The 14,035-nt window shown below is 39.8% G+C and overlaps 1 protein-coding gene across 1 annotated transcript in view; it reads right to left on the minus strand.

The window, feature by feature from the left end:
* Positions 1-1,603: 1,603 nt before the first annotated feature.
* LOC150083151 (uncharacterized) overlaps positions 1,604-14,035 on the minus strand; it is an 83,228-nt gene continuing 70,796 nt past the window's right edge. Inside the window, exons 3-5 of the mRNA XM_090378408.1 lie at positions 3,949-4,033; positions 1,944-2,089; positions 1,604-1,801 (exon numbers count right to left, since the gene is read on the minus strand). Of these exons, the coding sequence (XP_090234534.1) occupies positions 1,604-1,801; positions 1,944-2,089; positions 3,949-4,033 (429 nt within the window). The remainder of the gene's footprint in view (positions 1,802-1,943; positions 2,090-3,948; positions 4,034-14,035) is intronic.

The raw sequence follows: 14,035 nt of genomic DNA on the forward strand, positions 1-14,035 counted from the left end.
AGTACTACATATGGGAAACAGCAACCCCAGAGCAATGTGTCAACTCTGTGGTACTACACTGACAGTGGTAGAGAATGAAAAGGACCTGAGAGTAATTGTGCAGGCAGATATGAAGTTCTCTGAGCAGTGCAGACAGGCTGCAAGAGTAGCTCATGGTGTATTGTCAATGATATACAGGAATTTTTCTAGCAGGGATAGGAGGTGATTATTCCCTTGTATAAGGGAACACACCTTGAACACCTGAACACACTGTCAGGCCACACCTTGAGTAATGTATACAGGTCTGGAGGCCTCATTTCAAGAAGGATGTAGAGCTGCTGGAACGAGTACAGAGAAGGGCAACAAGGTTAGTAAACGGAACAAAGGGTTGCTCTTACGAAGAAAGGCTTAAGTTTTGCAAATTACAGTGTCTGGAGACTAGGCACCGGCAAGGTGATCTGATAGAGGTGTACAAAGCCTTGAATGGTTTAAGCATGCTCAATGCTGATGGGATACTGCCTCTTGCTCAGAATAATCACCTGAGAGGGCATAAATTCAAATTGAGGAAAGACAGATGTAGGATAGATGTGCGGAAATTTGCCTTTAGCCAGCGGGTAGTTGGTTGGTGGAACAGACTTCCATCCCTTGTTGTGGAAGTTGATAGCCTAAATAAATTTAAGGATAAGCTGGACAGGTATTTCGAACGAACAGAGGGTGAAGTGCAAGGGTTTTTTTTTTTTTTTTTTGGCTGATGCTGCATAAGATTGCTTTCTTGCATCATATGCGGCGCCTCCGTAGCCAGGTGGGAAGGAGCAGCAGTGCATAGCACACGCTTCTTGATTAGACCGCGGTTCGAGCCCATTACCACCAAATACGGGGAATGCGGAAAGGTCAGGGAGTGACCATCGCATATCCCGGAGCAATATGGCCTTTGTTGCTAATGCTCCTAAAAACCAAATAACAAACTAACAAAGCATCATATGCCTCTACTAATGCTAATCTGTTTAATCTTTTTGTGATGATTGAAATTATCATGTTTTTCTTGCAGAGCTTCTCTTACTCTGCATTTTTCTGTGATCCAGCTCACTTTAGCTCCTTTAATTTTGTTCTTAATGAGTGTATTCACTTCCTTGTACTTTAGTGCATTGCAGTTCTTAAATGCTCTGCACTTCTCTTTGAGTGTCAAAATTTCATCTGTCATCCAGTCCTTCAGACATTTACCGTAACCTAAAACTTCTGAGCTCGTTTTAGTCGGAACATATTTAAAACTCTTCCAAAGATCTTCCACTCCCCTCTCCTCTTGCCTATGGGTGTGTTGCATTCTTTCGTTAAGGCATATCTTCATTAACTGACACATTTCTGGATTTTTTAACTTCTCTAAGTCAACTTTCTTCATTGGTTGCATTCTCCTTTGATCGTACTGAAGTAGCCTTCAATCTCAGTTATGACTGGATTGTGATCTGAATCAATATATGCACTGGGGTATGTCTTGGTGCTTTTAATACTGCTCTGGAAATGCTGATCGATCATGATATAGTCAATTTGGTTTCTGACCACATTTTGTGTGCTGTCTAGGGGTGATTTCCATGTACAGAGCATTCTCTTGGGGAGTTGAAACCAGGTATTAGAAATCATCAAGTTCCATGTCTTGGCAAAATTGTATATCTCCTCTTTCATTCCTTACTCCAAGACCAAATTCCCCTACGGTTTCACCAGATCTGCCTTTTCCAACCTTAGCATTCAGATCTCTCATAACAATATTTAAGTCTTGTTTCTTTGTTAGTTCGGCTATTTCTTTCAATTTCCACATCTTCATTATCAGCTGTCGGAGCATATACTCGAATTACGTTAACATTTAAATTAAATTTAACATTTGGGCTGTAGTAACATTATTCACTCGGAGTGTGGCACAAAGCCAAGAACGCTTCTGGAGACATCCTTGGTAACTAGGATCCCCTAGTTACCAAGTATGTTGTTGTCATTTCCAGAGTAGTACAAGGTTGTGTCTTCGGAAACACATCATGTGCCTGTACTAGGCCATCTAGTTGCACACAGCCCCCATCACCTGTACATTGTCTTTTCATCTCGTGGATCACATTCTTAAATATTCCTGAAGCAAATAGCATTCTGACGTTCTATGTTCCAATTTGCAAAAGATTCACCGTTCTGTGCTCAGGGATTCTTAGCACACCCCGTCCCATAAAAGGGACGCCAGGAACTCGGGGCCGGTTGTTGTAGTTTTCTTGCCATGGTGATTGTTCTAGGGATATATAATGCAATAGTTTCCCTGCTGGCTTTCTGCATCACAGTGCTCTAATGATATAATATATCACTAATTATATATTAATGATATATAATTATTAGTATTTATATATATAATTATTAGTAATTATATATAATTATATATCACTAAGCTGTCAGGACAGTGAGTGTTCAGATAGCTTCTATCCCCACTCATTGCATGTAGTGGGCGAGCTGCTGCTCTTGTCCAGAGGTGTTATTTAAAGCACCTTCGTCTGACTTCCCTTTCTTTCAAAAACTGAAGGAACATCTGAGAGGACATCTTGTCAGAAAATCAAGACAGCAGTGAAAATGCATGAATCTACATGCCACGTTGGTGGTCCCACCAATAAGACCTGCAGATTCGTGAAACCACCTGAAAATTGGCAGAAGTGTGTGTGAGGACTACCGAGGTGATTGTGGCAAGGAGTAGTTATGTAACATTAAAAAATAAAGTTCACAAAAAGTGCTCATTTCAGTTTCAATAAAATATCTGTTCCTATTATTAAAACACAAATCAAAACTCATTACTCTTTGATACACTCTTGTGTACAGTAAACCCTCGCTATTCGCGGGGGTTACGTTCCTGAGAAATGTCGCGAATACCGAAAACGCGAATACTGAGTTTTGGCTCCCATAGTAATAAAGGGGTTCCGTTCCAAAGTATGAAATATATAAGAAAAACTAGTCTAAAATTTTGTCTATGTATGTATTATATGTACCTTCATAATATTACTGTACATAACAGTACATAGTGAAATGCAAGCATATGGCATCGAAATGAAAATAAGAAACAATTTAATATTAAATGTAATATTTATTAGAAATTTCAAACAAATCTTTCAAATCAGCGCCTTTGCTAGCAAAAAAAAAAAAACTTATCCCGCCAGTGCTATCACCAGTTTCGCTTAAGTGTTGATAAAGAAGTTTTGCCTTTTCACGAATGATGAGTGAACTTAACGGAATTTTATTTTGAATTCGGTCTTTTATCCACAGATTTAAAGCTTTTCCATTTTTTTCAATTTAACATCACGAGTTACAGAGCAAATTTTTGAAGCAATTAGCGCGGTTTCACGGACACTATGGCAGATTTTTTCTTCCGATTTCTTGATTGATCGTACTGTTGACTCATTGATTTTATAATGTTTTGCCACTGAGGAGACACTTTCACTATTAGAAATTTCGTCTAATAACTCAATTTTATTCGCTAGTGTCATCACCTTCTTTGATATTTTCACATTTCTCTTTTTATTCATAGCCATATTTTTGTAGGGCCATATTTTTACACTGCAAAACGGTAGAGTTATCATTTTTGTAAGCATATCAATTTATAAATTGATAAATTTATTCAATTTATAAACATATAAATTAAAATCAAACGACGAAACCTTCCATGACTAACACATACTGAACAAGGATTAGCGAGAAACATCTACGCTCCCGATTTTTTCACCCCTCTCCCCCACCCACTGAGCGCTGTTTTGACCGGGAAATATAATTTTAGCCACGCCCATGTTTTTTATAGCCGAAAATATTCACGGCGTTTTAAAATTCACATTTTTTTAAGTTTCATTTTATATTAAATCGGCGATCGCGAATACGAGAAACCGCGAATACAGATACCGCGAATAGCGGGGGTTTACTGTATATATATATATATAGAGGAAGGGAGGAAAAAAAAAAGCCTACCTTTATTATGTATTTCCACAGAGGCATCCCCAGCAGGAAAAACAAGTGACGTACACTCAGCCACATATCTCTTTAACTCTTCAAGCTAAATACATTAGGGTAAAAAAAATGTTTTTAGGTTAGGTTATGTTAGGTTGCTCTACTATACTATACTATAAACTATACTTCAGGTGGTCACAGACATTCTCTCAGATATGCCAGACAAGCTGTACTTGCTACCAGGGAGTCTAAAACGCTGATGGAACTGATATTCGGGTGACATTCAAGTCAAGTGGATCCAATTTCGGCGAAGTCCGGACGGTCTGTGAGAGCCAAATCCTCTGCTTGCACCTTCGCGAGGGTGGTACTGTTAGTAATCCTGGGTATAACCTCCATGCACAAGTACATGGTGGGTGACCACACAGGTGTGAACCAACGTAAGCAGGGGTCGAGGTGTGGCACCCACATCACATGGAGGAATGCTGCCTCTCTCTCTAGGTTACCGGGCAGTACTAGGTTGTAGGTGACACTCATCAACCGGTGCAATACCACCACTTTGCTTATTGGAGGCTTGAAGTGGTGAAACCCATGTTTAGTCTCTAGAGCTAAGTTCTGGTCAACCCTTCCCTATCTCTTCCATCATGCAGTATGATTGATGACTATTGAGGTTAGGATGAACATCGTGGTGAGATCCAATATTCCTTACATTTCGGGGGTACAGTTCTAAAATGCTGTTCACAGGCCGGCCGCTAGTTAGTACACCGGACCGAACCTATTGGTAACTCTCTACGAGGCTTCTGGATCAGCCAGTGTATAATCTTGCTACCTCTACTCTGCCAGATAGTGACTGGAGGGAGTCAGAGTAGTGTATATGCGGGGAGCATTGTCGGGGCCATGTTATGTCAAGGATCTGGGTATATTCTTACCACGTGTACGCCGTATCCAAAAATTTCATTACTTCATACAGCATGTCCCACCCACTTTTTCTTACCATTGAATACACCATGAATTGTCAAACTAATAGAGCAAGCTTATCTGCGAAAAGATCTAAACCTCCCAAGCACTTCCTAATTCATTTCACAAATATACGTGGTCTCAATTCTAATCTCAACAATGTCCATTTCCACTTGCAGTCTGCCAAACCCCATGTACTTTTTCTGACAGAATTTCAGTTATCGGTTGATTCAACTACTGCTCATCTCAGATGCCCAAATTATTCGCTGTATGATTCCTTTCGCCTCAAAGGTGGTACTTGTGCATATGTCCATTCTGATATTCCCTGTCAGAGACTTGGCAATTTGGAATCTCCTCTCTTTGATCTTCTCTGGCTTAAAATCTCTCTACCTCATTGCGTCAAATTCATCTGTTGTTTCTACCATTCTCTTTGCAACTTGACTTTCTCCAGTCCAACTTTCCCAACAGTGAGGTAATTTTCCTTGGTGATTTTAATGTTCACAACTCCAGCTGGCTTCCTTTTTCTAGTCACACCGACCCAGCAGGTCGAGATGCTGAGGCTTTTGCAATTACTAATGACCTAGCACAGATTGTTCACTTACCTACAAGAATACCGGTCAATCCTAATCATACAGTCAATACGCTTGATCTTTTTCTCACAAACAACCCTTCTAAGTACACAGTCGAAGTGAGAGGTCCTTTAGGCACTTCAGATCACAACTTGGTGATTGTCTCTTCTCCAATGGAACCTTTATCTCATGGCTATTCCCAACCTCGTGTTGTTTGGCATTACAAGAATGAAATGGGATGACCTGCGAGACTTCTTTTCTTCTTTTCCTTGGTAGGCTTACTGTTTCAAAACTTCTGATGTCAACGTTTGCTCAGATCGTGTCAGTGAAATTATTCTTGCAGGAATGGAACCCTTTATCCCACACACCACTTTAAAATCTCGTCCTTTAAATAAACCTTGGTTTACCAATAAATGTGCTAAGGCTGTTCAAGAGAAGAATGTTGCATATCGTAATTGGCTTGTTTCTAATTCTCCAGTTTCATTTTCTGCCTACACCAAAGCAGTTGTAAAGCAGTTATTAATCAGCCCAAACTAGAGTTTGAACAGGCTAAGAGTAGAAAACTTGCTTCTTGCCCTAATGGTAGCCGAGCATTCTGGACTCTTGCCAAAGCTATTGGCCACAACTTTTGCCCATCTCTGCTCCAACCTCTGTCCAAACCAGATGGTTCTGTTGTCACTTTAGCCAAGGATAAAGCTGACCTGCTAGCATCCCATTTTTCTTCCAACTCATGTATTAATGATCTTTGTAAAACACCTCTCATCATTCCCAACACGCTCCATTCAATGCCTCCTGTGGTCTTCCATCAAAAGGATGTCAGAAGGATTTTTAAGAATCTTGATGCTAAGAAAGCTCCAGGTCTCGATGGTATTTCTCCACTTGTTCTCAAAACCTGTGCTCCTGAACTTACTCCTATTTTCTGCCACCTTTTTTCACTTTTTTATTCCAAAGGTGTTTTTCCTTCTGATTGGAAATTTGCTCATATCCAGCCAGTTCCTAAAAAGGGTGACAAATCCCTCCCATCCAATTATCGTTCCATTGCAATTACTTCTACTCTTTCTGAAATAATGGAGAAATCAATTAACCGCCAACTCTTAAACTGCCTAGATCATCTGATCAACGATCACCAGTATGGATTCCGTCAGTGTCGATCCACTGGTGATATTCTGGCTTATGTTACCCATTTATGGACTAATTCAATGGAAAGGTTCGGTGAAACACAAGTAGTTGCTCTTGACATCTCAAAGGCTTTTGATCATGTTTGGCATAAAGGTCTTCTAAATAAGCTTCCATCTTATGGTTTCCCAACTGTTCTTAGTAATTATTTATCCAGTTTTCTCTCTGATCGCTCACTGAGGGTGATGGTAGATGGCTCTCTGTCTTCTAACTTCTCCACTAATGCCGGTGTCCCCCAAGGCTCAGTTCTTTTTCCCACTCTTTTCCTCTTGTATATTAATGACCTTCTTCCATTGACTGGAAATCCTATCCATAGTTTTGCCGATGATAGCACATTGCATTCCACTTTCCATTTTGAGAAACCTCGTCCTGCTCAATCAGCTTCAACTTCTCGAAAATCTGCTACCAATTCCTTAAATGCCGATCTTCAGGTAATTCTCCAGTGGGGCAAAGACAACTTAGTTGATTTCAACCCTTCTAAAACTCAGTCTTGTCTTATATCTCGCAAAAAGGATTCTTCTGCTCCTATGCTTATCTTTAGTGACACTCCGATTTCTAGGCAAAATGATATCTCTCTTTTGGGGATTACCGACTTCTAATCTCTCTTGGCACAAGCACATTACAAATATTGCTTCCTCTGCATCTAAAAAAATTGGTTTTCTCTTTCGCTCTCGCCGTTACTTTTCTTCCAAACAGCTGCTCACTCTGTATAAATCGCAAATCCGCCCTGCCATGGAATACTGTTACCACATCTGGGGTGGTGCCCCCAAAACCTCTCTCAGGCTTCTTGATTCCATTCAGAAGAGGGCAGTTAGGTTAATTAAAGATTCATCTCTAACAGAGTCTCTCCACTCGCTTTCTCATAGACGTACTGTTTCTGCTGCATGCTTCTTCTACAGATACTTCCATGGGCACTGTTCTTCTGAATTGGCTTCTATAATTCCCGCTCTCTCTTTCAAAACAGTCCGAACACGTGCCGCCACCAGCCAACATCCATTTACTGTCCAACTTCAAACCCACAGAACCAACTTTTCATCTTCCTCATTTATTCATTCAACTGCCGTTTTCTGGAACAACCTTCCTTCATACGTATTTCCTGAAAATTACAGTCTACAGAAGTTCAAGTCCAATGTAAACAAATATCTTCTTTCATCTTCTCAATCTCCAACCTAAGCACAGTACTAAGTACTATAGGTTCTAATACCTCTCGTGTTTGGGGTTTACATAAAAAAAAAAATAAAAAATACTATATACTATACTTTATAGTATATGTACTACACTATACAGGGTTATTCAAAATGAAGTCCGGGATTTCAGAATTTGTTTTTGGGAAAGTGCCTGTGTCATAATCGTTTGTAGCCATCTCGAAAGAACCCATAATATCTCAAGTTTCGTTCCCATGCTCACAATGTTCAGTATGCTGCACGGCTAACCACCAGATGGCGGTTGGACGCATACCACAGTGCAGTCGTTCGTTTGCCTGTGACGCCATTTCTGCTCTGTTGCGACATGGCTTCGGAATGTAATGAGAAAGCTTTTACTGTCTTAGAGTTTTATGTAAGTAAATCTGTTACCATTGTGCAATGCCACTTTGCTGACAGCAATTTTTTCTGATGAATCGACCTTCCATTTGCCGGGGAAAGTGAATAAGCAGAATATGTGATTTTGGGCAATTTCACTAAAGGCTCTCATATTGAACATTTATGAGGTATGTAAAAAAACTTCATTACTATACTTGCATTCTGGAAATATTTCTTTCTTCCTATGTCTGCTCACATGTGTACAGAAATTGTTTGAAACCCCGTACTTCATTTTGAATAACCCTGTGTATATATATATATATATATATAGTATAGTATGATCAACATTTTAATTAGTCTAAAATTTATATATTAATATCCACCAGTAACTAACATCCACTGTTCTTTCTTTATTTGTTTTGAAATGTGACCTAGATTTTCTTATTCCTTTCAAGTAATAAGCAATGTGACTCAGGCTCACTACTTCAGTAGGTAATTGCCTAAATAGCAGGAATCATTGGGGAAATTCATTTTTCACTTTTATTTTTATTTTTTTCATTACTAATGGGCCATTTAAATAAAATTAAATGTTAGGACCAGGTTATGCCACTTCAGAATGACTTAGTTACACATGTGGTCTGCAAGATGGCAACTAAAGTAATTGCAGTGAAAGCAGCGGCACTGCTTTCCTTGTGGTGAAAGTAAGCAGCCAGGATAACCCATAGTGTACTATCAACTACATTAACAGAACCTTTGCCAGCAGAGAGACAAGGTTATTATTATTCCTCTTTATAAAATAATGGTAAGATCTCATTTGAAATATTGTATTTCAAATGGAGTCTCACATAAAAAAAAAGAATACAGAACTTCTAACAAAGTGGAGTGCAGGGACAGGATGCCAGACATCTTAGGGGATAACCTGATGGAGGTAGTTAGATCTCTTAAAGGAAAATAAAAATTGAATGAATGAAGGATATATTTTCAAAGGTGGCAGATTGTTATTGTTATTATTTGGTTTTTAGGAGCATTAGCAACTAAGGCCGTATTGCTCCGGGGATATGCGGTGGTCATTCCCTGACCTTTCCACATCTTCCGTATTTGGTGGTCACGGGCTCGAACCCCGGTCTAATGAAGAAGCGTGTGATACACACTGCTGCTCCTGCCCAGCTGGCTACGGAGGCGCCAGTTGGCTGATGGACACATATATAAAATTATGGGAAGCAACAGAAGATTAGATCTCATGAGATTTGCCTTAGGAGAACATTTTGTTGATCACTGAAATAAGTTGCCTCCTAGGGTAGTTGAGGTAGAATCTGACAAGGTGCAATGCAGAACTGTATTCTTGCTTTTTAGAAATGGGCAAATTCTATTGAGGGTCTTTATTATTTTTGGCTGATGCAGAATAAGTGTTTAATTGATTGCACAATTTGGCTTGATTAATACAAGTGCATCATTATTGCGATGCACTTCATATTCATTTCAGAAAAAAGAAATTCTTCAAACTCAAGTACTCAGATATAAACTAGTAAACTTGTCAAGTAGCTCACGAGGTACATATATTAAGACTGATTAAGTATCATTCATATAGTCTTTTTCAGCTCCGGTAAGTTGCCAAGTTTTTGTGGTATCTTTTATTTGTTTGAGAGCTAAATTTTATTTCGGCTTAGAGTTTTTTTTTTTTTTTTTTTTTTAATTAATCTAGCTCTTCAAGCTGGGTTTATTAAGAAATAAGGAATGCATCTCACTAGATACGCTTATCTGAATCAAAAATCACCCACCGCTGTTACTATGACTGATTCTAGTGCCGAAACCTAGCATAATAGGTAAAGGTTTATTGGATACTTATTAGACATTGGATTACATACACTTGCAAATGCAGATTGCAGCCATTTTAATCAATAATGCATATAACAGTAATATTATTAGTAACACCACATATTTTGTTAATCTAATTAGTTTTTCAGATGTTAAACTCAGCACCATGATTCAATCATTAAAAACATCAATTGGGGTGCTTCAATTCCCACACTTCATCTAACATCAATGATGTTAGATGAAGCGTGCAACATCATATTCAGTTCTACTAGGAAAAAAAGTTAAAGCCAGATTCAATTAGAAAAACAATCCAATTCAAGGATCAGATCATGTTCCATTGGAAGTTATTTAAAGCTACATGTAGGGGAAACTTGTACGGCTATACCATGTTTTTTTTTTTTTTTTTATGTGAACCCCAAACACGAGAGGTATTAGAACCTATAGTACTTAGTACCGTGTTTGGGTTGAAGGTTGAGAAGACGAAAGAAGATATTTGTTGACATTGGACTTGAACTTCTGTAGATTGTAATTTTCAGGACATACGTATGAAGGAAGATTGTTCCAGAAAACGGTAGTTGAATGAATAAATGAGGAAGATGAAAAGTTGGTTCTGTGAGTTTGAAGTTGGGCAGTAAATGGATGTTGGCTGGTGGCGGCACATGTTCGGACTGTTTTGCAAGAGAGAGCGGGAATTATAGAAGCCAATTCAGAAGAACAGTGCCCATGGAAGTATCTGTAGAAGAGGCATTCAGCAGAAACAGTGCGTCTATGAAAAAGCGAGTGGAGAGACTCTGTTAGAGATGAATCATTAATTAACCTAACTGCCCTCTTCTGAATGGAATAAAGAAGCCTGAGAGAGGTTTTGGGGGCACCACCCCAGATGTGGGAACAGTATTCCATGGCAGGGCGGATTTGCGATTTATACAGAGTGAGCAGCTGTTTGGAAGAAAAGTAACGGCGAGAGCGAAAGAGAAAACCAATTTTTTTAGATGCAGAGGAAGCAATATTTGTAATGTGCTTGTGCCAAGAGAGATTAGAAGTCGGTAATCCCCAAAAGAGAGATATCATTTTGCCTAGAAATCGGAGTGTCACTAAAGATAAGCATAGGAGCAGAAGAATCCTTTTTGCGAGATATAAGACAAGACTGAGTTTTAGAAGGGTTGAAATCAACTAAGTTGTCTTTGCCCCACTGGAGAATTACCTGAAGATCGGCATTTAAGGAATTGGTAGCAGATTTTCGAGAAGTTGAGGCTGATTGAGCAGGACGAGGTTTCTCAAAATGGAAAGTGGAATGCAATGTGCTATCATCGGCAAAACTATGGATAGGATTTCCAGTCAATGGAAGAAGGTCATTAATATACAAGAGGAAAAGAGTGGGAAAAAGAACTGAGCCTTGGGGGACACCGGCATTAGTGGAGAAGTTAGAAGACAGAGAGCCATCTACCATCACCCTCAGTGAGCGATCAGAGAGAAAACTGGATAAATAATTACTAAGAACAGTTGGGAAACCATAAGATGGAAGCTTATTTAGAAGACCTTTATGCCAAACACGATCAAAAGCCTTTGAGATGTCAAGAGCAACTACTTGTGTTTCACCGAACCTTTCCATTGAATTAGTCCATAAATGGGTAACATAAGCCAGAATATCACCAGTGGATCGACACTGACGGAATCCATACTGGTGATCGTTGATCAGATGATCTAGGCAGTTTAAGAGTTGGCGGTTAATTGATTTCTCCATTATTTCAGAAAGAGTAGAAGTAATTGCAATGGAACGATAATTGGATGGGAGGGATTTGTCACCCTTTTTAGGAACTGGCTGGATATGAGCAAATTTCCAATCAGAAGGAAAAACACCTTTGGAATAAAAAAGTGAAAAAAGGTGGCAGAAAATAGGAGTAAGTTCAGGAGCACAGGTTTTGAGAACAAGTGGAGAAATACCATCGAGACCTGGAGCTTTCTTAGCATCAAGATTCTTAAAAATCCTTCTGATATCCTTTTGATGGAAAACCACAGGAGGCAATGAATGGAGTGTGTTGGGAATGGTGGGTTTGTTTGTTATTTGGTGTTTAGGAGCATTCGCAACTAAGGCCATATTGCTCCGGGGATATGCGATGGTCATTTCCTGACCTTTCCGAATCCTCCGTATTTGGTGGTCACGGGCTCGAACCCCAGTCTAATCAAGAAGCGTGTGCTACGCACTGCTGCTCCTGCCCACCTGGCTACGGAGGCGCCGGGAATGGTGGGAGATGTTTTACCAAGATCATTAATACATGAGCTGCAAGAAAAATGGGATGCTAGCAGATCAGCTTTATCCTTGGCTGAAGTGACAACAGAGCCATCTGGTTTAGACAGAGGTGGGAGCAGAGATGGGCAAAAGTTGCGGCCAATAGCTTTGGCAAGAAACCAGAATGCTCGGCTACCATTAAGCAGGAAGCAAGTTTTCTACTCTTAGCCTGTTCAAACTCTAGTTTGGACTGATTAATAACTGCTTTACAATTGTTGCGAGCTTTGGTGTAGGCAGAAAATGACACTGAAGAATTAGAAACAAGCCAATTACGATATGCAACATTCTTCTCTTGAACAGCCTTAGCACATTTATTGGAAAACCAAGGTTTAGATAAAGGACAAGAGTTTAAAGTGGAGTGTGGGATAAAGGATTCAATTCCTGCAAGAATAATTTCGCTGACACGATCTGAGCAAACGTTGACATCAGAAGTTTTGAAACAATAATCCGACCAAGGAAAAGAAGAAAAGAAGTATCGCAGGTCATCCCATTTTGCATTCTTGTAATGCCAAACAACACGAGTTTGGGAATAGCCATGAGATAAGGGTTCCATTGGAGAAGAGAGACAATCACCAAGTTGTGATCTGAAGTGCCTAAAGGAACTCGCACTTCAACCTTGTACTTAGAAGGGTTGTTTGTGAGAAAAAGATCATGCGTATTGGCTGTATGATTAGGATTGTCCAGTATTCTTGTAGGTAAATGAACAATCGTGCTAGGTCATTAGTAATTGCAAAAGCCTCAGCATCTCGACCTGCTGGGTCGGTGTGACTAGAAAATGGAAGCCAGCTGGAGTTGCGAACATTAAAATCACGAAGGAAAATTACCTCACTGTTAGGAAAGTTGGACTGGAGAAAGTCAAGTTGCAAAGAAAGGAAGTCAAAGAGCTCCAAGTGATTAGTGGAGTTGGGAGAACGGTAGAGACAATAGATGAATTTGACACAATGAGGTAGAGAGATTTTAAGCCAGAGAAGATCAAAGAGAGGAGATTCCAAATTGCCAAGTCTCTGACAGGGAATATCAGAATGGACATATGCACAAGTACCACCTTTGAGGCGAAAGGAATCATACAGCGAATAATTTGGGCATCTGAGATGAGCAGTAGTTGAATCAACCGATAACTGAAATTCTGTCAGAAAAAGTACATGGGGTTTGGCAGACTGCAAGTGGAAATGGACATCGTTGAGATTAGAATTGAGACCACGTATATTTGTGAAATGAATTAGGAAGTGCTTGGGAGGTTTAGATCTTTTCGCAGATAAGCTTGCTCTATTAGTTTGACAATTCATGGTGTATTCAATGGTAAGAAAAAGTGGGTGGGACATTCTGTATGAAGTAATGAAATTTTTGGATATGGCGTACACGTGGTAAGAATATACCCAGATCCTTGACATAACATGGCCCCGACAATGCTCCCCACATATACACTACTCTGGCTTCCTCCAGTCACTATCTGGCAGAGTAGAGGTAGCAAGATTATACATTGGCTGATCCAGAAGCCTCCAGGCCTGTATACAGTACTCTAGGTGTGGCCTGACCATTGCCTTATACAAGGGAATAATCACCTCCTTATCCCTGCTAGAAAAATTCCTATATATCATTGACAATACACCATGAGCTACTCTTGCAGCTCGTCTGCACTGCTCAGAGAACTTCATATCTGCCTGCACCACCACCCCCAGGTCCCTTTCATTCTCTACCACTGTCAGTGTAGTACCACAGAGTTGATACGTTGCTCTGGGGTTGCTGTTTCCCATATGTAGTACTTTACATTTGTCAATGTTAAACTT

This window comes from Mastigoproctus giganteus, chromosome 7, assembly GCF_048544385.1.
Source record: "Mastigoproctus giganteus isolate SK-2022 chromosome 7, ASM4854438v1, whole genome shotgun sequence".
Classification (NCBI taxonomy): Eukaryota; Metazoa; Arthropoda; class Arachnida; order Uropygi; family Thelyphonidae; genus Mastigoproctus; species Mastigoproctus giganteus.